Source organism: Silurus aristotelis (genome assembly GCF_946808225.1).
Source record: "Silurus aristotelis genome assembly, chromosome: 5".
NCBI lineage: Eukaryota > Metazoa > Chordata > Actinopteri > Siluriformes > Siluridae > Silurus > Silurus aristotelis.
The window spans coordinates 11,786,761-11,808,951 of record NC_139578.1 but is presented as its reverse complement, the minus strand read 5'-3'; the positions used below and the strand labels follow the sequence as shown (position 1 = coordinate 11,808,951).

The window sequence follows — 22,191 nt, the reverse complement described above, 5'->3', positions numbered from 1 at the left end:
GTCTCTTTTTGACCTCATGTCTCTTCCACTCCACAAGTGTATTGTAAGTTATCCTGACAGCAAAGAAACATTTTATTAGTTGGAATCGTCTTATATTGACAGTCAAGTCTTTACAATATTTTATTCTATTCTATTCATAATACACATACGCATGCATGTACTGTGCATTATGTCTCTACTTACTGTATGTATGTTGCGTCTATGCCTATCCTGAAATCTGCTGTAAGTGGGATGGGTTGGGGTTGATTTAGATTAGTCTGAATTATTGTTTTTCTTTATTATTTTTCAATGAATACTCAAGAAAAAAAGTCAAGAAAAAAAGCTGTTGGTATATAGAATATCTTAGGATCCTTTCCCTATGCTAAAGGTCGACTCACAATAAAGGTCACACACATGAAAACAAAATCTATCTAATAGATTTGTTTTATGAACACAAATCTGCTCAAAGATGGTCACCTCTTCTCTCAGCCTGGCTTCCACAACTCTTTCCCATAACTTCTTGGTGTGATCAGCTAAATTCCCCTGTAGTTACTGCAGGTCTGCACATCTCCCATATTCTTAAAGATAGGTACCAGCACACTCCTTTTCCATTCCTCAGGCATCCTCTCACCTTCCAGAATCTTGTTAAACAACCTAGTTAAAAAACTCCACTGCCATCTCTCCTAAACATCACCACGCTTCTACCGGTATGTCATCTGGTCCTAACGACTTTCCACTCTTCATCCTCTTAATAGCTGCTCTCACTTCGTCTTTACTAATCCTATCCACCTACTGCTTCCCCAACTCCACACCATCCAACCTTCTCTCTCTCTTATTTTCCTCATTCATTAGCTTTTTGCAACATTTCCATCTCCATCCTTTATTGCTCTAACTTGCAGCACATCCTTCCCAGCTCGGTCCCTCTGCTTGGCCAATCGCTACAAATCCTTTTCTTCTTCCTTAGTGTCCAACTCCTCATATGCCTTTTCCTTGGCTTTCGCCACATCCCTCTTTACCTGCTGCCGCATCTCCTTGTGCTCCTGCCTACTTTTCTCATCAATCTGTTTATCCCAATTCTGTTTTGCCAACCTCTTTCTCGTTATGCTCTCCTGCACTTCCTCATTCCACCACCATGTCTCTTTGTCTTTCTTTCTCTTTCCAGATGTCACACCAAGTATCTTCCTAGCTGTCTCATTTATCACTTCTTATCACCGAGCCCCTGTCTGACCTCTTCCCTGAATCTCTCACTACAGTCTTCCTTCTTTAGTTTTCCCCATATAATTATTTTTTTCAGTCCTCACACTTCTCCTCCTTTTTCACCTCCAAAACCATCCTACGGACCACCATCTGATGCTGTCTAGCTACACTGTTCCCTGCCAACACCTTACAGTCTCCAATCTCCTTCAGGTTGCATCTCCTACAAAGAACATAGTCCACCTGTGTGCACCTTCCTCCACTCTTATAGGTTACCCTATGATCCTCCTTCTTTTTAAAATAAGTATGTATTGATAGTCAATTGGGTAATTTTGATAAATTAGGCATAGATTAATTATAACACTTAGTCATATTTAGAGGTTTTATTACATAAATATATTATTTTATTCACTAATTGTTTACCACACCTATGTGCTATGAACATCATTTTTCTATTCTCTAACTACCTGAATATCCTCCTGGGCTTCTTTAGGTCTCAAAAAATTAATTGTTGCAATACATAGAGCTATAGAAAATGTATTTATCAGGGCCGTAATAACAACTGTGTGGTCCTCAGTTAATTCTATAAAACAAAACCTCAGGTGACAACAAAACAACAACAAACACTACATATTTTAGAATGTAGTCATTTATTTCACCCCAAAGTAAACCAACTTTAAGTTTCCAGCTGGGAATAAATAAGTACACAGTTTCTACATAACAATCATGATGAGAGCAGCCTGGTGTAAATGATGAAATGCACAAATTCGTTAATCATCAAGTGTGAAAGTCACCATTCTACAATGAGCAGAATTGTTTACAGATGGACACCCTTTAAGACAGTTATGAATCTTCCCAGAACTGGGTGTCCTAGTACATTTAGTCCAAGGTCAGACCAGTTAGGAGGCATGTGTGTGAAGACAGAAATTCTGTGATGGGGAACTGGGTTAATACATGAGAAGAAATACCACTTCTTGTACATTTTTGTCCTTCAGTTTTCATCAGCAACTGAAACTGAAGACAAAACAATGTAATACGTGTTTAGGCATCCTCATATGATATTATAGTCCACCCTGCTAAGTGAGAACATGTTTAAACATCTATTAAACTTTATTTACATTTGAAACACTTTTTTGTAAATGAGGTAAAACCACAAGGAATATTTTAATATTTTTGCCCATGTGTACCAGTTTATATTTGTTAAACAAATCCATATCTATAATCATCAGAAAAAATTACAGTTTTACTGAAAATATTTATAAAAAAAAAAAGTCAGCATCATGATAGTAGTTTCCCTTGAAAATACTTAGTCATCTCCAAAGTTTGAGAAAAAATTTTCTCTGAAGGGAGCCACCAACTTTTAACTACATTAACATGTTTATATTATAGTTCCTGAATACAATGCAGCTATTAAGTGCAGTTAAACTGAACTGGGCTAGCTGGAAATCTGCAAGATGTTAACCATGACAGACATGAGAGCAATGTTCCAAAGTTAAAATTTTGGAGCCTTATCTGTTTGAGCTAAGAGTACAAATGAGCAGGTCAGATCGGTCAAATACGAACAGGCCAAAACAGTACATCATGGCTGCATCAGTTGTTTCAATTAAAGAGGAATTGAGAATTAAATCTCACTGGCACTGCAATCAGCAGTCAGTAAAACAGCAGTCAGTCAAACACCTTTGTTGAAAAGGCAGTAAACAGTTAACCAACAGTTAACTTATAAATAAAATGTTGTTATGCTAGCCTTTTAGTTTGGATTTTTCTGCTAAGATCTGTTCAGTTAGTATGAATAAACGCTGTCATATGAATAACATAAATTATTTATGAATCAGTCTGTTTGTATTCCAGTCAGATCTGATTTTAGAGAGTGCTTTAAGAGTCATTTTAGTGTACCATCTTAAAACGAACTATGTCATTATAAGGTAAGGTACAAGGACACAAATGACAGAATGACTGGTGAAAAAGCAGTCCTCTATAGCTCTAATTGGGGTTTTTTCATTGCATTTATAGAATGTGCATTTGTCAGTGCTGAAACGTTTTTGTTTTTTTTTTTTTACTTGAAGAAACAAAAGCAATCAGCGGGTAACAAACTGCCGTATTTGCTAATACTCAGACCATCATATTTTCCCTTATGTACTTATAAAGACTTATGAAGATTTGCAATTATAGACAGTCGAACATAAAACATCACTTTATAGACTTTATAGTTTTTCAGAGTGTTTTTTTTTTTATGTCTTTCTATCTCCAGTTCCTTTGGCCACTCCTCGTTGCACTTTCAGTAGCTGTTTTCATGACCAGTTAAAATATACAAATTGCTGGACGATGAAGGGTTGTCAGTTGGGGTACTTTGTAAAACAATGTCTCTGCAAAAAAATTTTTTTTGTTAAATGAAGTTAAATGAAGTTATATCAAAATCAACCGGGACACATAAGTTCAATTACCTGTTTGTGCCTAAAACCCGAAAAACCCGTGTTTCATCTGTGATTTCTTGTGTTATCTGTAAAACAGAAATATGACTTCAAGTTTAGAACATATAATATATATAAAATCTTGAAATGTATAAATAATCAAACATAAACATTTATACATAAAGATTAAGAGTAATTGAGAGCAAATTAGGAACTAACCCCTTCTTAACACATGGTGTAGTTCTGAGTGCAAAAAGCCTCACATTTATGTTCTGTTTTTTGGTTTACATCAAGTGTGATAGCTTGAGCCATTTATTTGTTTTGATTCTAGTCCTGTGTCCACTTTTCTTTGGTTACTGGCACATTTCCTGATTTACCTATCTGTTTCTTTCTAGCTGTTTTTGCCTTACTACTTAGACTAAAATGCATTTATATCATTAAATCCAATCCTTGTGGGTTTTATTTACCTTCTCTAAGGACAGAGACTATATTATTTGGATTAGCTCTAATAAACAATTTGCAGAGTTTGCACACTAACTCATATATGTTATTTAAAAAAAAATGGTGCAGAAAAGCAGATACTTCAATGATATTTGACATTTAATACATTTCTAGGAGTTAGCCATAATGCTTGCCTATAAAAACACATACTGATTGCTAAATTGAAATACCTCACAGTTGTGCAGACTGCGTCCTTTAAGTCCATGTTTCCAGAAAGCTAAAACACTATCTTGAAGACAAACTGCAAAGAAAGAAAAAAAACTTTTATTTACTTTTCATTTTGACGATATATCACATTTTAAAACAAAAGAACAGAATAATAGGTCAAAAATCCATTCATAATCTTAATCTGGAAGGAAATGGCTAAAAATAAGTATATTTTCTTACCTAAAGTCTCGATAGGGAAATCAAACTCCATTTCTGAGGCTAAATCCATACTTGGAACACCCTGCAGATTGACAATCTTAACTGTTTCTATAGGAGACAAAACACTGATGGTAATATATAATATACAAGGTGAGCACTTGACGTATTTGATTCGCAGATAGAATCTAGTGTACTTACTTTCTAGGGCAATCAGGACTGTATCTCTGTCCAGCTGTGTTACCTGCCCTGCTCTTACAAGTTCAATATCTGAAAACAAAAAGAGACAACATGATATAAAGATAGCATGGTAGGTCTATTTCAAGTGTTGTTTGCAAACTATTTCATCAAGCACCTGAACTGGATTTTGGTGTGCCATTCAGCTCAATTATGTCAAACTTTAGTTGTTGTTTTGTCTGAGGGTCATCACTTCTTGCTTGGCATTCCCTCACACCTACACAGAGCTGAGGAAGTTCATCCGTGACCAAAACCAGCAGCTCAAAAATAACCAGAGGATCAGGCAGACTTACAGCTATGTGCTAAGAGAGATTGGAGAGAATAAAAGTAAAGTTTATGTTTAGTGATGTTTTGTCTAACTAAATACAAGATTAGCAATGGAGTGCAATGCAAAGAATCAATGGACTCACCTTTAGATGCATGAACTTTTGTAGGGGCTCATACCATAGGAGCAGAACAAGCCCAGAGGGAACAGCCGCACAAAGAAATGTGCTGTCAGTATATGGGTTACGAGCTGTAAAGAATAAAAAAATTGACAATAAAAAAAATCCCCTTAATTATTGCCAAAATATTTTCTTACGCCCCAAATCCAGTGGATGTTTCTTTAAATTGTTGCAATCAATTAGAAAAGTCAAAAAGCATCAAAGAACAAACCAATTCTAAGATTGAACATAATAAAATGCCCTTAATTATGGGCAAAATGCTAGCATATATAAAAAATCCAAATAATAGAATCACAATTGCCACGTACTAAATATTGAGCTGCCTTACCAACACTGCACTTTCGACAGCCTTTAGTGTCTGGGATTTTTAGTGACACTGCAAACTTCCTGTGAAAAAATAATTTGCAGGTGTTAATGTAAAAACCTGAACCCAGTTTAACATTTTAAGGCCTGGTAAAGCATCACAAGATGAGAAACCTAGCACCTAGTGATGTTTTTTTAGGCTCCATATAGCAGTTATTAATGCTACAGCATACAAATCGTAATCAAATAGTTTTCATTTTACATCACACAAATGAAATACAGTAATCCCCCGCTTTACCGCGGTTTGAATCTTATGCCCTCGGTTTACCGCAGAATTGCATTTGCCACATAACTAATTTGTCTCAGCCTCTTTTTTGACGTCATAGGACACTTCAACCAATAAACAAGCAGAGAACGTCTCTAGGTTATGTATGTAACCCTAGTTCCCTGAGGGAACGAGACGCAATGAGCCATCCTCTGGGGCTGGAGGAGTAAGGGAGAACCAGAGGGGACAGTGTGACGTCTCTCGAGAAGACAGGGCGGAAGAGACCCAAAATCGAGTAGCCTCGCTCTACAGTGTGCAGGGCCCACTGAGACACATCTGGAAGAGCTTTCCAAGCTGCCAGAAAGTGACTTAGGGGTATAAGTCTCTCCTTCAATGTGCTTAGAGCCAAGGCAATGCCCTAAGATGGCTCTAGGGGTGGCGAGATCTCCTAGACCACAACGATGCTGGGTGGAGACCAAGGAGACAGCTCGCTGGAGCTGGCCATGCCCTGAAGCACCGAGGGTGGCAGGGTTAACAGACCAGGTCCCTGAGGGGGCCAGGGTAGGGTGGGCACCGGATACTGCGGTGCAACGCGCCCCTTCATGGCCGAATCCCCAGAATGTCCTATGTCAGGATCTTTTTCACCGCAGCCCTCTTATTGAAGATGACAGTCCTCAGATCTATAACTTTATGGGGCTTCAGCGCAGAGTGCCGGGCAGGATCCTTGACAGGGGGAGTGCAAGACACAACGCTCCATTTATGTACCTCCCAATAGGAGATGGTTGGTGGGGTTGGGGCTGCGCCTGCTAAGCAGCACCATGCGAGAAGCATGGGAGGTCCACCGTCTGGCAAAGCTAGGTAACTGGCTGCCCGGGGCACCTCCCACATCCAGTAATGGAGCAGTTCAGCCAGAAATGCCTTATAGGACTGCCATGGTGTGCAGGGACGCAGCGGCTTGACCTGCCGAGGCGTAAACCTTACCCACGAGCGCCGACGTATTACGCAGGGTTTTCGTGGGTAATGTCGGTGGGTAATGTCTTGAGGGAAGAGGATTTTTGACGGATTACACATTATTTCAGAGCGTGAACACTTGGGCGCGTTTCCAAAGCGTTTTGACGCAGCTCGAGTTCCTGAAAGGAAACTATGCATAGGTTACACTACTACATAGTGTACTGTATTACGATGGATTTACACAAAATTCATCCCGCTATATTCTTGCAAATATTTTCTGTGGGTGTTTAAAGTGTGTGGGAGGATGAATTACGGTTTAAACAATAATAAAAAGCATTTTTAGGGTGGCGCCAGTTTATCGCGGTTTTTCGTTTATTGCAGGTGGTTTTGGAACGTAACCAATGCAATAAACGGGGGATTACTGTGCTATACAACTCATTGCTTTCAAATTTGTGTCAATATAAAGTTGTAATAAAAGCCATGTATGTATGTATGTATACTATATAAATCCCATCCAACAGCAAGGCCAATTCCTTTATTTTTCCTATACACTGATGATATTTGGGTTAAAAAATCTAAAAAGCTAAAAAATAAAACGATTATTGTATATGATATGCATGCGTAGTGTTTTTCCATTGATATATGACCTAATTGCAGAAAATTGTCCATATATTATAAGTAAAATATGATTTTTTTTAACACTTCTTGAAATATTTTCTACTTTATTTAAATAACTATTGTGGCTAAGAGATGCTGTGTTTACCTGTGAATGATTCTGTCAGCAAAGCGGTTGGTGCTAAGGGATAAGTGAATAGTTTTCCTCTGGACATGTCCTCGTTGCTCAAACAGTGCAGTTAGACTATGGGAGTAAAGCTGACATGACTTTCCTAGGAAAAAGGTTTCATACAAAGAAATATATGTTAAACTGTGCAGAGGACAGCTGTATTACTATGTTGTTAATAACTGCAAAAAAAAATAAAAAATCTGATAAAGGCTTTAACTCACCACAGACAGACATTAGGACATTGTTCATTACATATAGCCAGGTACATCTCTGTGGAAGTAACTGTAAAAGAAAAATCGCATTCATCATTATTACCACAAGGTAAGAGTCAATGTTTCTGAAATATATTTAATACAATTTCCACTATATACTTTATAAAAAGTTAAATAGTAGGACATAAATTTATATATATATATATATATATATATATATATATATATATATATATATATATATATATATATATATATATATACACACACAACAACTAATTGTAATGTAGTGAGATATTAAACAATAAATATCCTAGTAAAATGTAAACAAACCTTTTCCAAAGTGTCTTCATGAAGCTCATTTAAGTTGAGCGTGTAGACCCCCTCCTCTGCACCCAGTATCAGGTACTGATCTAAAATAAGTTATTAAAGGATGGTCAGTATAAAAATCTACATCTCAAGACTCATGCACATTATCAATATAGACTTAATATCACTCATAAGTAAGCAATACAAATATCATTATATAGTCATTAACCTATCAACAATTACAAATGTTTTTAATCTGCTTATGTTGAATATACATCATGTGCAACTCATCAGCCACTTTAATAGGAACACCTGTACATCTGAATTTAAGTGCTCAACAACACTGACATATAAATAATGAACATTAGTTAGCGAATTCCTACCTCTAGTTTTAGGGAAAACCCATGTCACAGCACAGTGGATTCTTAATGGGCAGCCATTGAAGACTTTAGAGAAACAGGCCCCCATCTGTGAAAGAGAAAATAGACACTAGATTATTTCTGTGAATATTATGTGAAAAAACTGCAGTCTTTTTTTTTTTTTTTTTTTTAGCTATATTTATACACAAATGTTTTTTAAGTTTGTTCTTAAAAAGCTAGATGCAAGCTAGATGTAGTTGGTCCAGCCAATTGTGACATGGTGAAGAACTGAAATACAACATAATGTGTCATTGCCATGTGAATTCCTGTTTAAAACCCAGTGCCACACTGTATTATAGTCATACATGTTTATTGTATTATTATACATTGTATTATTATACATGTTTATTGTATATATGTTTATTGTAATATACTGATTATTTGAAATAAAAATTTAAAAAGATAGGGAAATCTTTTAGTAACCTTAATTACTACATGTGAAGTAAAACAGAAAGTGTAAGAGTTCACCAGAGCACATGTGAGTAAATGGGGAAACACTTACATGGACTTGGGGGGTAGGAGGGAGTCCGTGAGAATCAGCTCTCTACAGGTTAGATGTTACAACACAACAGAAAAAAAGAAAAGAAAATGCATGTGGTTTGTGTTAGTGGCACTAATCAGTTAAAATTGAATTAATTGAAAACTTTACCCACATTATAAAGACTAAAGATTCTTTTAGAGGTTTGATATCATGATTTTAGTGTCAGTGTTTTCAAAACAAATAGGAACTACAGTGCAAAAGTAAAGAATGTGAAATAGTTTTCCAAAATAACGAAACGTGACATAACACCCATTTACAGACAAATTAGAAGCTCAGGCTTAGGCAAAAACTTGTGTCTGACCGAATCTTCTGCTTTTTTCCTCATTGTACTCCACTCAGGAGAGAGAGCTGTGTCTTTGCTGGTATGAAGGCTTTGCTGTTCGCCCTGAGCATCATCCTTCTCAGGAGCACAAGGGTCACTGTCCCACTGCCGTACATCATGACTGCCTGAGCACCTTATCAGAGCTGTGGAGTGTTTAGAAGGATCAGTAGTCAGACTCACATTATTGAGTTTTTTTGTTGTTGCTTAACAGGACTAGACCTGAATAGTGAATATTGATATTCTGCATTTGGCTATAAAATCGTAGAACTCAAGCAGCAACAAAAAAAAACAGGAATACATGAAAGAAAATACTTCCTCTGACCACATACATTCAGCCATCTGCCTATTTTCTGGTATATAAGTTACATACACTTTAAAGAGTGAATATGTGTGGTTGGGGGTGGTGTTTGAGCATCTCTTCAATACCTGATTTGGGCCGAAGTGTTGTATCAGATTTTAGGGTGGCACTGGGCCTCAGAGTTGGATCTGTGCCCTGCTGATGGCTCATGGGAGGAAGTGATGCAGTGGCTAATACTGGTGGAGGACTGTATAATCCACTTTTCCTCTTCCCCCACTATGAAATATCAAAAAACACTCATATTAGTACAGATTTTTGCAAAGGTTAGTCTTTTTTTTTATTTTACTTATGTGTTACAAAGGTGGTTAAGGTTTAAAAGAACAATGGTCTTAATGTAATGCACTTAAAACCTCCTGCACATTTAATGTTCTTATTTGACTCACATTTGACTCTAATTGTTTTTTTACAATTCATACCTCACAGGACGGCTGTGTTTTTATTGTGAGGCTTCTGAAAGGGTAAAAGAAATCAACATAATAATGATAAATACAGTGTAACATATTTAAACATGCAAATTATTATTATAAATGCTAAGAGTGATAGGTTTGTTTTAAAGCATAACATTTAAGAAACTCTGAGACTTAATATGAATAATACTATACTATATTATACTATACTGTTTTTACAGTACTGCAATAATGTAATAATTAATATGCATAAAATTGTGACTTTAGGCTACTTCCTACCTCTGCTGCAGTTCCTCTTCCACACATTCCAGGAGACTCCTGCAAATCCACCATTATAAATTATATTTATATTTATTTGGAAATTAAATTTCTAATGTTTAGTGCTCTACTTAGCCCTCTTCTTTACATTGCCCCAACATCAGATCAAAGAATTGGTATCACTGCCTGGTCTTTCTTTGGAATGATATGGCAGTGGTGACATAGGCAGAGCAGGCAATTGCCTAGGGCCCCAGGCTTGGAGGGGGGCTTCTATAACCATAGCAAACCTATAAACTACTTCACTAATCAAGACTGGCAGCATACCCTCAGCATACCCTAAACAGGCATGCAAAGAACGTGCACCTCATGATGCAGCTTTTTGAGCTGTCATCATATTTTTTTATATTAATGTATAATGGATCCGTATTCGGCCAATTCACGTCAGAGTCATTTGAAAATGGATCATTATTTGCAGCTAGTTTACAGTTGAAGACTTTGAATTTGTGTATATATTACGCTTTGAATCCAAGCTATTTATATTGTGACATTTTAAAAATAAAAAAAAAAAGGTAAAAGTTTGTAAATAAAAACAACAATTGCAGCTAAGTGACCTTGGCCAAGAAATAATGATAATATTAATAGTAATTATAACAATAATAATAGAAATAATAATAACAATAATATTTTTTTTGTGTGTGTGCTGACCTTAGTTAAAGTTTAATTATTATGCACATTTAAGCACATATATAAAAATACTAACAACAGTATTGAATACTTTTTATTTATTTAGTATATTGGAGGGAATGTTGGAGGGGTCTCTAATATAAATATTGCCTAGCCTTCAAATGTCTAGAACGGGTCCTGTGTATCTGTATGCATTCAATTCCCAAAGAGCACACCAATATGTGTGCAGTCCAGTAGTGGGATTTGCCAACAGTTTGAGGAGAAGAGAAAGTGAAGAAAGTGGAATATACACCTGTGTTTCACACCGAGAATAACTGCTTTTTTAAATTCCAGTGAAGCGTGAAGAACATGCAGTGCATGACATGACATGACCAGACAACACACAACATGATACAAATGCTATACCTATGATAATTATTTTATTTGTGTATTACTTTAGAGTTTTGTGTTATGGTCTGTGATTTCATCATTTCCTCAGTGATTCTATACAAATGGGGGGTGGGGAGTCCAAAAACTTTTATAATATTTTTATACATAAAATATCCTAAAATGATTCAAGAACTGATGTGGAATTAGTTTTATAATAACTAATCAGATATATGCAGAAGAGGGTTAAAGTGTAGCTAACAATCAGAATATTTGTTTATTTAAGGTTCATATGTAATAAAAAGTGTCCATCTGTCAGTTTACATATATTTCTTAAACATTATTTAAATAAGAAAGACAAAATATTTTATATAGTATAACATTCACACATGCATAACAATGCACTTAATTCTCTAGATGTGCAAATGTTACTGTACTAAAAGGTAAAATGTGTTCATGTGTTACAGTATATAAGTTTTAATTCATGTGTCAAAGTCACCTTTGCTTTTGTACGTTCACATTTACATCTGAAAAATTGTTTAGATCTGGACATTTGTTATATCACGTGAATTATGACATTAGTTGTGCTATTAAATATTAAAAGTTCTTACGGTGACTCGGTTTCATCGCCTGAAATGCTCCAGTCATCACATGAATCCTAATAAGAATATACTCCAGTTATTTTGAATTAAATCCTAGATCTTCTTCAGATGAATAATATATAAATAACCCATTATCACCACCAGCCAACATATAACCACACACATACATTGTCTTAGAGGAATCTTAAAACAGTAAGAATATTCCCAGGAATCCAGATACTCTTATATGTGTAAGGTTTAATATACTATAAAGTTTAAACTCACCAGATCGGGATATGGATCTGTCTCTTTCCTCCTCAGAGGTGCAAATTTGACCTGATCAACTAGGATAAAAGGAATATCAGACAGTTGTATGTATTTGTATTTGCAGGTTGTCTATGTATGTACATTATATAAGTATTCACCTTCTTGAACCTTTTTGTTTTGTATTACAAGCTGTAACTGAATCCCATAATAAAGTAAGACCAAAGTTTAACTTTTTGAAATTAGTACAAAGTGCTGCATTTGATGGAAATTAAATATGCTCGTTACCCTGAGCAAATTCTCCTGGCAGTGAAGCATGATGGTGCTAGACTTTGGTGCTTTGGTGCTAGACTTTGACTTTGGTGCTAGACAAGAATAATTATATAAGCAAGGCCTTAGTTTTGCCTTATTCTTATTATTTGAATGCTAATTTTCATGCAATTTTATTTTGTAATAATGGATTTAATAGTGCTCTGGCGCATATGTAGAGTTGGCAATCTTCTTTATTAAACTGATTTAAAATGTTTTCAAGAACTTATCCTGAGCTGGTTTCAAAAAGCTCGTTTGTCTCCACTATTATATGTATGTTCTCATTGGGATCTTCCAGGAACCAGTAAGTCATGTGACATTAACTGCATACTGATGAACTCCATGCAACAAATGTTTTTTATAGCTTTGTAAACTATATTAACTTATATATCTTGTTTTGTGTAAATAACTCAAATTAAGTCCAATTTATATCCTGTTTGTAATTATCAAGTGGGTGGATAATTTCATGCTGATAATATGAAATTTAGAGCATCTCTCTGTTTGTGATTCCAACCAGTTTTTCTGCACTGTTATTGTGAACGCTTGTATAATTTCCATCTATACTACAGAACAGTTTCATTGTGTGTTTAGTTAGCCTGCAACAGAATTTAAATGCAGTAATCTTACTATTAGCACATGTGACAATAGTGCCTATGTAATCGAAAAGACACCCCCACGTGCACACACACAAGTACACACAGATCATTTCACATGGCTCTACTCAAATGGAGTTGTGTGTATGTGTTTGAATGTGAATACGTCACCAGCAGAACACACGCCATTGGCGTGTGTAAAACAGGGCCAGCTCTATGGGTTTCTGTGCCCACTGACATCACCAATGCTTACTTGAATGAATCCCTTCTTTGTTTCAAAACCATACATTAAACTATGTCTGTATCCTTGAGTATGTGTCTCTGTGAGTGTATGTGTGTACATATACGGTGCTCACAAACTGTGTATTGAGTGAAGCAAGTCATAATAATATACTGTAAAGTATATAAGTGACTAATCCAAGAAGTGGGTCTGGACTTTATTTTTCTCCAATCTAATCTCTAACATCAGTAACATATGTTTGATTACCACAAACAATTCTAAAACAATTCTCTGTCCTGAGAAAAGCAGTGAAAACACATTCACACATTGATGATGGAAGTCTATAACTAGAGCCATCAAATAATCAATGGTAAAAAGCTATTATCATCATTTAAAAATTGATAAAGGCAAATATGTTCTGATTTATATACAGATTTACAGAAATATACAAGAATGTATATATAAGATTTCTGAAAAATTAATTTTACCAAAAAAATTCATGGTTCTGGAAAAAAAATATCCTGCACAGGAACATGGATATTTGGATATGGATTGCTCCAGAGGAGGAAAAGGTGTACAATGCAATTAGCACTCTCATACTCACACTGTTCCTCAGATAGACTTCTCTCTACCGGTAGACACTTTCCCTTTGACTGGATCTTATCCGGGGTAGCATCATTAGCCTGACCATCACATACACCCACATGCAATAAACAGTATTATTAATTATATCTTTGCAAATCAGATCTTAAATCTGATGTTTCAAAAAATTATAATAAACAGCCAAACTTACTTCATGATCGTTGTCATCAATGCTGGGTGCCTGGTGGAGATCTGGGTTGTTGGCCATGTCCAGAAGCTCAATTACAAGGTTTCTGGTCAGTAGCTGTGTAACAAAGGAATGCTAGCAGAAAAGACAACGTAATTATGAAAACATTATTAATTATTGTTATTATTATTGTTATTATTATTATTATTATTATTATTATTATTGTTGTTATTATAACTATGTTATAGTATTCATAAAAATAAAAAAAAACATATATTTAAACAGTCAAGTTCACACATACAATATAACAGTACATAAATAAAACAAAGCTAGTTTTTTTTTAACCTGTAACAAAGTTTCCGCTGTGGGTCTCTTACGAGGATTCTTAGTCAAACACATCTTTACAAAGCTATGAAACCCTGCAGACCTGCAAAGAAAGAGGAATAACAAAAAGCTCAAATCAGAAATTATATTGTAACTATATTGTATAAAACTATATTGTATATTAAACTGCTTAATACTACATTATTACAATAGGTACATTTATATGTAACTATATAATCCACTTGCAATCAAATCGATAGCTCAATTGGATTAAAAAACCCTTATGTAATCCCCAAGCAATCTGAAACATTTAGCTTGATCAGATTGAATTCATTTCGACTGACAAAAATTTACACATGTAAACGTACCTACTGAAGAGCCATACAACAATCTCTCAAAGTATTGCATTATAAAACATGCTGTTACCATTGTGCCTTGTCTTTCAGTTTAGGAGGTTGAAAACTGCTCTTAGACATCAACATCAGAGCTCTGGGACAAACCATTGTTTCGGTTATTAATAATTGCTCGTATTAAACACATACTGGACTTTACGTAAGTGCATATGAATATGCTGCACAAGTGCTGTATGTACCTAAAACATTCTTACTTCATGGGATGAAGATCAAACATGGGTGGTTGCAGCTCTGCCAGCTCAATGGCAGTGATGCCTACCGCCCAAATGTCACACAAGTGGTTATAGCCACCTTTCTTCTCCACAGCTGCAACCTCAGGGGCCATCCTTGTATATGCAGAAACATATTATATTTACCAGAATTGTTAAGCTACTCAGTGAAGCGGCATTAATTAATTCATTAATTACTGCCGGTCCTGCGGTCCTGCCTTAAAACAGAAGCATTAGTCACCACTGGTGCTGCACAGGACCTACTGCAGTGAGATAAATTAGGAATGGGATGAAGGGGACTGATGATTCTACTCAATGTGCAGATGGCTCACCAGTAGGGCGTTCCAATAAAAGATTTCCTCTTGGCAGCTGTGGCACTGATCTCTGCAGCAACTCCAAAATCAGCTGCAAGGACAAAGATAGAGGGCAGAGCACAGAAAGTCTGATGTAATCAGAAAGATCATTCGAATTGGAAAGCTAGCGTAATGTCTAATCAAAAGTGTGGCTGTGGTTCTTAGACACAACAAATTCCTACTGACCCAGTTTGACATCTCCTCGCTCAGTAAGAAGTATATTGGCACCCTGCATAAAAAAGAGTTACCTGATTCAAATTCAATTCGGAGCTTATAATTTAAAGTTTATTTAAAAAAAAAAAGGATATGATAATGATAATGTATGTCAATGCAATAATGTAGTAATGATAACGTATATTAATGTATGATAATGTGATATGTATGATTATATGATAATTGTTAAGCCCATATTATTTTTAAAAAAGTGTCATAATAGAGATTTAGTGTACTGAACTGGGACTTGAAATGGCAATCATTTAATAAAAGTCTGACTGCATATATGACAACATTTGGTGACTGTGTACCTACAATACCATACACAGCTGGAGCTGTGTCTTTATAGCACTTTCAGTATGATTTATCCAAATAAGTTTACTGAAATGCAAATAAGCTGCTTGTCATTCTGAATTTATTCTTCCTCTGTCTATATTTCTGGAATGTTATGCTCATCTTATATCTATAGTAAGTATAGTAATAGTCTAAAAGGCCCCATAAAGCACTCATACACATTATAAAAAAAAAAAAAAATGTATACCTTAATATCACGATGAATTTTGCCAGTTTCGTGGAGATGATTTAAACCCTGCAGGTGAAAAAAAAAAAAATTTGTGCTTAGTTATTGCACTGAAAAAATACTAGTAACTACAGGCACGGGCACAAACCTTTATTGGACAATCACTAAATGTACAAATAGTCATCTTAAAACAATACCAAAGAACTAAACTCATGTGCAGTGTAGAGCACCATTGTGATTTGTTAACAGGGGGAAAAGGCAGGATGATTTTCATATAACCCCAGGCAAATTTTTTCCATAATTACATGTACAATGTGCAGAAAAAATTATAATGCCTTACCTGCAAAGTTTCTCTACATATATATGCAATCTGTTTCTCCTTTAGAGGCCCAGTCACTGTCGCAAAGGAATAAAACTAACTCTTAATAAAATTGTAATGTATAATAAAATAAAATAAGAATGAGAGTTTTAAGGTTTTATAAACAATCAGAGCTTACCATGGTAGATATCTTGCAATGATCCACCTCCACAGTACTCCATGCATATCCACAGCTTTGTGTTTCTAAGGAACAAACAGAAGTATGACAATTATATTAGGAAAAAAAAAATGTAATAAATAATTATTATTATTATGATTTTGCTTTGGATGGCTTCTTAATAAGTTTACTGATACATAAAATCAACACAGAAAATGTATGATGTAGTATTTGTGTGTAACGGTATATTTTGTTAAGATCGCCATGTCACAATTATTCAACCCCTATATAATATTGTTGTTTTTAAAGCTTTCTGACAGTTTTTATGGCCTGAAGTGGAGCTAAAACATCATTAAGCCTTTGGGAACTCTATAACGATCCTTGATTTGCTTCAGCTGTGATGCATATATAAACCCTGACCATGAAGGTGTTCAAGGTGAGTTGCAATCATGGGAAAGACAAAGGAGCTTCCACAAAAGCTGAGAGAGATTTTTTCATCACATCTGAAGGGCTTTGGGTATAAGAAGATTTCCAAAAGATTTAACATTCCAAGAGACACCATTGGGAGCATTATGAGGAATTTTAAAACTTATGGAACGGCTGCAAACCTGCCTGGCCAAGGAAGAAAGCTTACAATTTCATCAAGGGCCCATAGCAACTTAGTCAGGACAGCTAAGAAAAACCCCCGTGTGACTGCAAGACAGCTACAGGATGACATGATGAAGGCTGGTACAAGTGCTTTAGTGGCAACTACAAGACGTGCACTGAATAATCAAGGACTTAATGGCCGGTCCCCAAGACGCACTCCACTCTTGACCTTAAGGAACATCAGGAGTCGACTAGAATATGCCAGGAGGAATAAAACTACAGAGTTCTGGGAGACAGTTCTATGGACTGATGAAACCAAACTGGAACTTTTTGGACATTTGTACCAGCGGAATGTCTGGCGTACAAAAGGTCAGGCTTATGACCAGAAGAATACCATCCCCACGGTCAAGCATGGAGGTGGGTCAATAATGATGTGCGGCTGTTTTTCTGCGGCAGGAACTGGCAATATTGATTGTGTACATGGCATCATGGATTCACAGAAATACCAGGTCATTTTGAAGAAGAACATGATGCCTTCTGTTGACAAATTAAACCTTGGTGATCATTGGATCTTCCAGCAAAACAATGATCCCAAGCACATCTTCAAATCAACCAAAGCTTGGTTGGGGAAAAGATGCTGGAGTGTCCTGGAGTGGCCTTCTCAGTCACCAAATTTAAATCCAATTAAAAATCTTTAGTGGGATTTAAAGAAGGCAGTTGCAGCACGGAAGCCGTCAAACATCACTGAGTTTTGCACGTGAAGAATGGGCAAAGATTCCAATCGAAAGGTGTAAGAAGCTTGTCAGCACTTATCGAAAACGCTTGTTAGAAGTTATAAAAACTTAAGGGCGCTCCACAAGGTACTGAAGCTGCACATGCTCATGTGTTACAAGACTTAAAATTTTTCATTTGAACTTCAAAGTTAAGTCAACTTCTGGTGTCAAAATAACTCTAATATGTATCAATAAATATGTTTTTATTTCACTTGGGGTTTTTTTTTTCATTTATTTTCATTATATTTCATCAACATCACTGTATTGTCTATTGAGGTGAGGGGGTTGAATATTTCTAATTGCGAGTGTATATACTGTATATATATTTAATACTGGGTTGTTCTCCCTAGGTTTTTATAAAACTTCCACTCATGAGAGAGTTGTTTCAACTAAATTGTAGACCATTTGTTATGGATTTCAGCTACAAGGGTATGGATGATGAATGAGGAGGCATTTTGTTGTTTCAGTTCATCTTTAAGATGTTCAGTAGTGTCTTACACAGTCCTTACAACCCAACCTTGAAAACCCATATTTACTCCACTTAGTTTTAATAAAGAGAAATCTAAATTCTACAGCATTGGCTCCCTACTTTGTAGCAACAGTATTGGAGGAGAACCACATAAAAAAAACTTTTAGCTTTATAATGTGTGGGTTTTTACATATACAGTTATGTACAGCTGCATGTCTTTACATGCATGTTGCAGTAACAAACTTGTGCTGGCCAAATATTTGTTACTGTCTGAGCAACTGTTTTAAGTGTGTGGCTGTGAGCAGAGAATACAATACTGTCTGAGAAATGTGTTTATTGTCAGAGTCCAAACATCTGCTGGAAAAAAACAGAAGTGTCAGGCAAGCATAATTCTACCTGTGGTAGCTGCCATAATAGGCCACAATATTCTTATGCTTGCACTCCTTCATTGTGGTTATCTCCTGCTGAATAGATGTGATGTCATCTCCTGGAAGATAAACAGCGTGTTAGATTACAGTTCTGTAATGTTATTCCATCACTAATAAAACTTGTTATGAAAGGAAGCATTGAGAGCTTGAAAAAATATATTCCACAATACTTTTGGAACCACTGATTTGCTAGCTTATGTAGGTCAAAAGAAAACTAAACAAAGTAACAGCATGGCCATCAATAACACAGCAGAAATAGCTGCATAGCTGATGTTATGAGGTTGGAAAAAGTGCATATATCTGCAATAAGACAAAGAGTAGATTGTTATAGTAACATTATTTACCTACCTGGATCTAGCTTAACAATTTTAATAGCAGCCATTTTCGAGTTCTTGATGTTCCTTGCCTAGAAAAGAAAACTCAAAATCGATATGCACTTTGTGTTTATCATTACTACAGTAAATTGTGCTCACTGAAATACTGTATTGTAAGTGTTTACTTTTGTGTTAGGAATAGAACAGGCACAGAGCCACCATTCCCAGCAACAATCAGATGAATAATCTCCAAAAGTCACTGCATGGTTTATTTTATAAACAATATAGACACGGTGACATTTATAAGGTTAACAAACACAATTGTGGCACAGTAGCCTGTAGAACAAAAGGTCTTGAATTGTACACATCCTGCTCCTGATGACAAATGCAGGTGAAAACTATTTTTGAGGGTTTTTTAGGCAGAAATCTGTAGGGTGTATAATCAATTCATTACTCTTATTAAACTAGGAAAACATGTTGCAATTTATGTGTGATTAACATTTCAAAGAATTTAGGAATTTAAATGTTCAAATCTTTACATTAACTTTTTTTTCTGACACTGAGAGCAGGACATTTTAAGGGATTTAAACATTTGTGAGAATCTGTTTTTTTTCTTTTGTTTTGCCAGGAGTTTCCTTTGAGAATGAAAAGCCCTGGCGTAATATGTCAAACATTTTGCTAACTTTAGAGTTCATATTCACATACAATAGTGGTTCACTTCCTGTTGAATATTCACTTGCATTCACATGACATATTAATACCCTCATGAAGAAGTGATCTAAAATAGAGAAATTATTTTTAACTTAAAACCCATTTAGATTTGATACATCATTGAGTGTAGCAAAAAGAAGAACTAAGTACATGAATGAATTTCCATTGTGCTCTTGTTTCTGATATTTAGTGCACTATAAACAGACGCGTACATGTCCGTTATCAAAAATGGCCACCCTGTTTTCTTTCTGTCAATGGGGAACACAGCAAACAAGCATCCCTGGACAAAACCTGGAACTTAGCTGAGCTGTCTTCCTGTTGTTTTTCCTGCCATGGCAGTGGACTTCCTGTTCTGAAGTAAGTGACAGTGAAGTGGCCCTTAATGGTCTTACAGCAAAACCTGAAATAGTGTAGCTTAGGACAATGGCTTGGCCAAGAAGCACTGTATATCTCACTTTGATCAGTGATCTAAAAATGCTCTTTACTTTCTGTCCTATGTGCAAACTACACCTATGAATTCTCTGACTTTACCAAACTACTGCTTTAAAAGGATGTTGAGTAAAGATACTCTTAAGGATTTTCTTTGTTCACCTAATCTATTATAGAAGAGATTGTGTATAACAATGAGAGTTTGGGAACCTTCAATCAATACGTCATTTCTCTCTCTCTCTCTCTCTCTCTCTCTCTCTCTCTTTGTGCATTTCTGTCTCATTTTTCACTCCAAAACAGTAAGACAGGACATGAAACCACTCATGGAATGTCGAGGCCACACCTGCCTTATATTATGACTAACATCTACCCAAAACTGTTTGTTAGTGTCTGAATGCTTGTGTGTTTATCAGTTAGTAGATACCTGTAATGTAAAAAATGCAGTTTATCCAGATAACAGAAAGATATATTTATCTTTCAGTTCTTATAGTTATGTGGTTATGTGGTTATGGTTAAGTTTTTATTATATAAGTATAGTAAAATAGTATAAAACTTGTACCTAACATACAGTTTCAGTAGTAGATGGGAAATTGGTAAATACACAGCCTGAAATGAGAAAAGTTTAGATCTTCTAGATGAGTCAGAACATATTTATAAGCATCTCTGAAACTGTGTTTCATTCCATGTCGTTTCCATTTCCATGTTTGGGCAGGTTAAACTTCTCCAGGCTGGTGGTCTCTCACCTTAAACACATCACCGTATGTGCCACTTCCGATCCTCTGTATGACCTCATAGTCCTTCAGGGGGTCTAGAAATGAAACTCCGATAGTATCCATCATAACACGGTGAGGGTCCTCAGTAAAAAGACATGACAGCGACTGAATCCCTCAACTGCCTACGAGAAGCGCTATGACCAAATCGATAGCCAAAAAAAGAAGTGTGAAGCGGAAAGAATGATACAAAAAACGTGCGCGTCTTAATTCAGATGAAGCTGCGCGCGCGCGTGTGTGTGTGTGTGTGTAGACGCTCCGTGTGTCTATGAGAGTGAAGAGGCGTCAGTGCAATGTGGCGCGCGCGAGAGAGAGAAAGAGAGAGAGCGCGAGAGAGAGAGGAAAAAGTTAGCATCCCCATGGTTCCTGAAAGGAAACCAAAGAATATGCACATCCATGCACATACTTTTTGCGCATGTACACTTTTTGGCCATTTTAATATTTATGTTTTTTATGGTCTTAACAACAAATTATTGCTAGAAGGAAAAATCACTCAAACAGCTAAAATTTTGTAAAAGGTTGTAAAGATACAGACCGCTTTTTACTGAAAGAAGAGCCCATTTTGTTCCATTCAAGCTGGTTGTTGCTTTAGTTGATGAGGAATTGACAAATAAAATTGTGATCCCAGTCATGTGTTGAATTTCACATCAAACATTTGAATCAACATTATATATATATATATATATATATATATATATATATATATATATATATATATATATATATATATATATATTGTACAAGAAGACTATATAAGTAAGATCCCTGTTGCTTGCTTTCCCCCATACAGTTCAGTGCAGCTAAAGTGAACAATGCAAATGATGGCACAGGAGCTCTCAGGAGTCCATTTCTTTTATTCTTGTACATTTGCATTTTTGCTCAGGAGTGAATGTTTAGAGACTTTTTGTTGGACACAAAAGAGAATGGTATATTAGAGTAGGTGTGAGTGGGGTCCCTATCCGGGACCTAGCTTTTTTATTACAAAATCAACGAACAAATGAACAATCGATCAGTGTTATTCTACTGTATTTATCTTTTAGTTCTTATAGTTTAAATAAAAGGGTTTAATCATGGATTAACAAGATCAACTATAACCGATTAACTATAACGTGTTCGTCTAAAATAAACAGCTCAATTGCTCTAGTAAACGGCCAGAATACT

General features: G+C 35.8%; 1 protein-coding gene across 1 annotated transcript; it reads right to left on the bottom strand.

Annotated features, from left to right (window-relative positions):
- Positions 1-1,804: 1,804 nt before the first annotated feature.
- On the bottom strand, positions 1,805-21,360 carry map4k2 (mitogen-activated protein kinase kinase kinase kinase 2). Its single transcript, XM_083542143.1, has 32 exons — positions 21,004-21,360; positions 19,155-19,212; positions 18,775-18,865; positions 16,570-16,634; positions 16,413-16,468; positions 16,094-16,141; positions 15,526-15,568; positions 15,319-15,391; positions 14,972-15,103; positions 14,791-14,853; positions 14,386-14,467; positions 14,065-14,175; positions 13,876-13,954; positions 12,171-12,229; positions 11,916-11,962; positions 10,276-10,314; positions 10,006-10,039; positions 9,658-9,805; positions 9,211-9,374; positions 8,871-8,912; positions 8,333-8,417; positions 7,974-8,053; positions 7,650-7,710; positions 7,408-7,531; positions 5,454-5,512; positions 5,093-5,196; positions 4,801-4,984; positions 4,647-4,715; positions 4,470-4,556; positions 4,253-4,323; positions 3,615-3,670; positions 1,805-3,536 (listed from the first exon to the last, which is right to left on the bottom strand). Exons 1-32 carry the CDS (start codon positions 21,097-21,099, stop codon positions 3,449-3,451), a joined length of 2,598 nt encoding a protein of 865 aa, XP_083398269.1. The 5' UTR covers positions 21,100-21,360; the 3' UTR covers positions 1,805-3,448.
- Positions 21,361-22,191: the final 831 nt, after the last annotated feature.

Excerpts from the sequence above, each read along its gene's own strand:
- map4k2 (XM_083542143.1), bottom strand. The coding sequence starts at position 21,099 with ATGATGGATACTATCGGAGTTTCATTTCTAGACCCCCTGAAGGACTAT. Across the intron at positions 10,040-10,275 it reads GAAGAGGAACTGCAGCAGAG|AAGCCTCACAATAAAAACAC; the intron begins GTAGGAAGTAGC and ends TTACCCTTTCAG. Across the intron at positions 8,054-8,332 it reads GGTTTTCCCTAAAACTAGAG|ATCAGTACCTGATACTGGGT; the intron begins GTAGGAATTCGC and ends AACTTATTTTAG.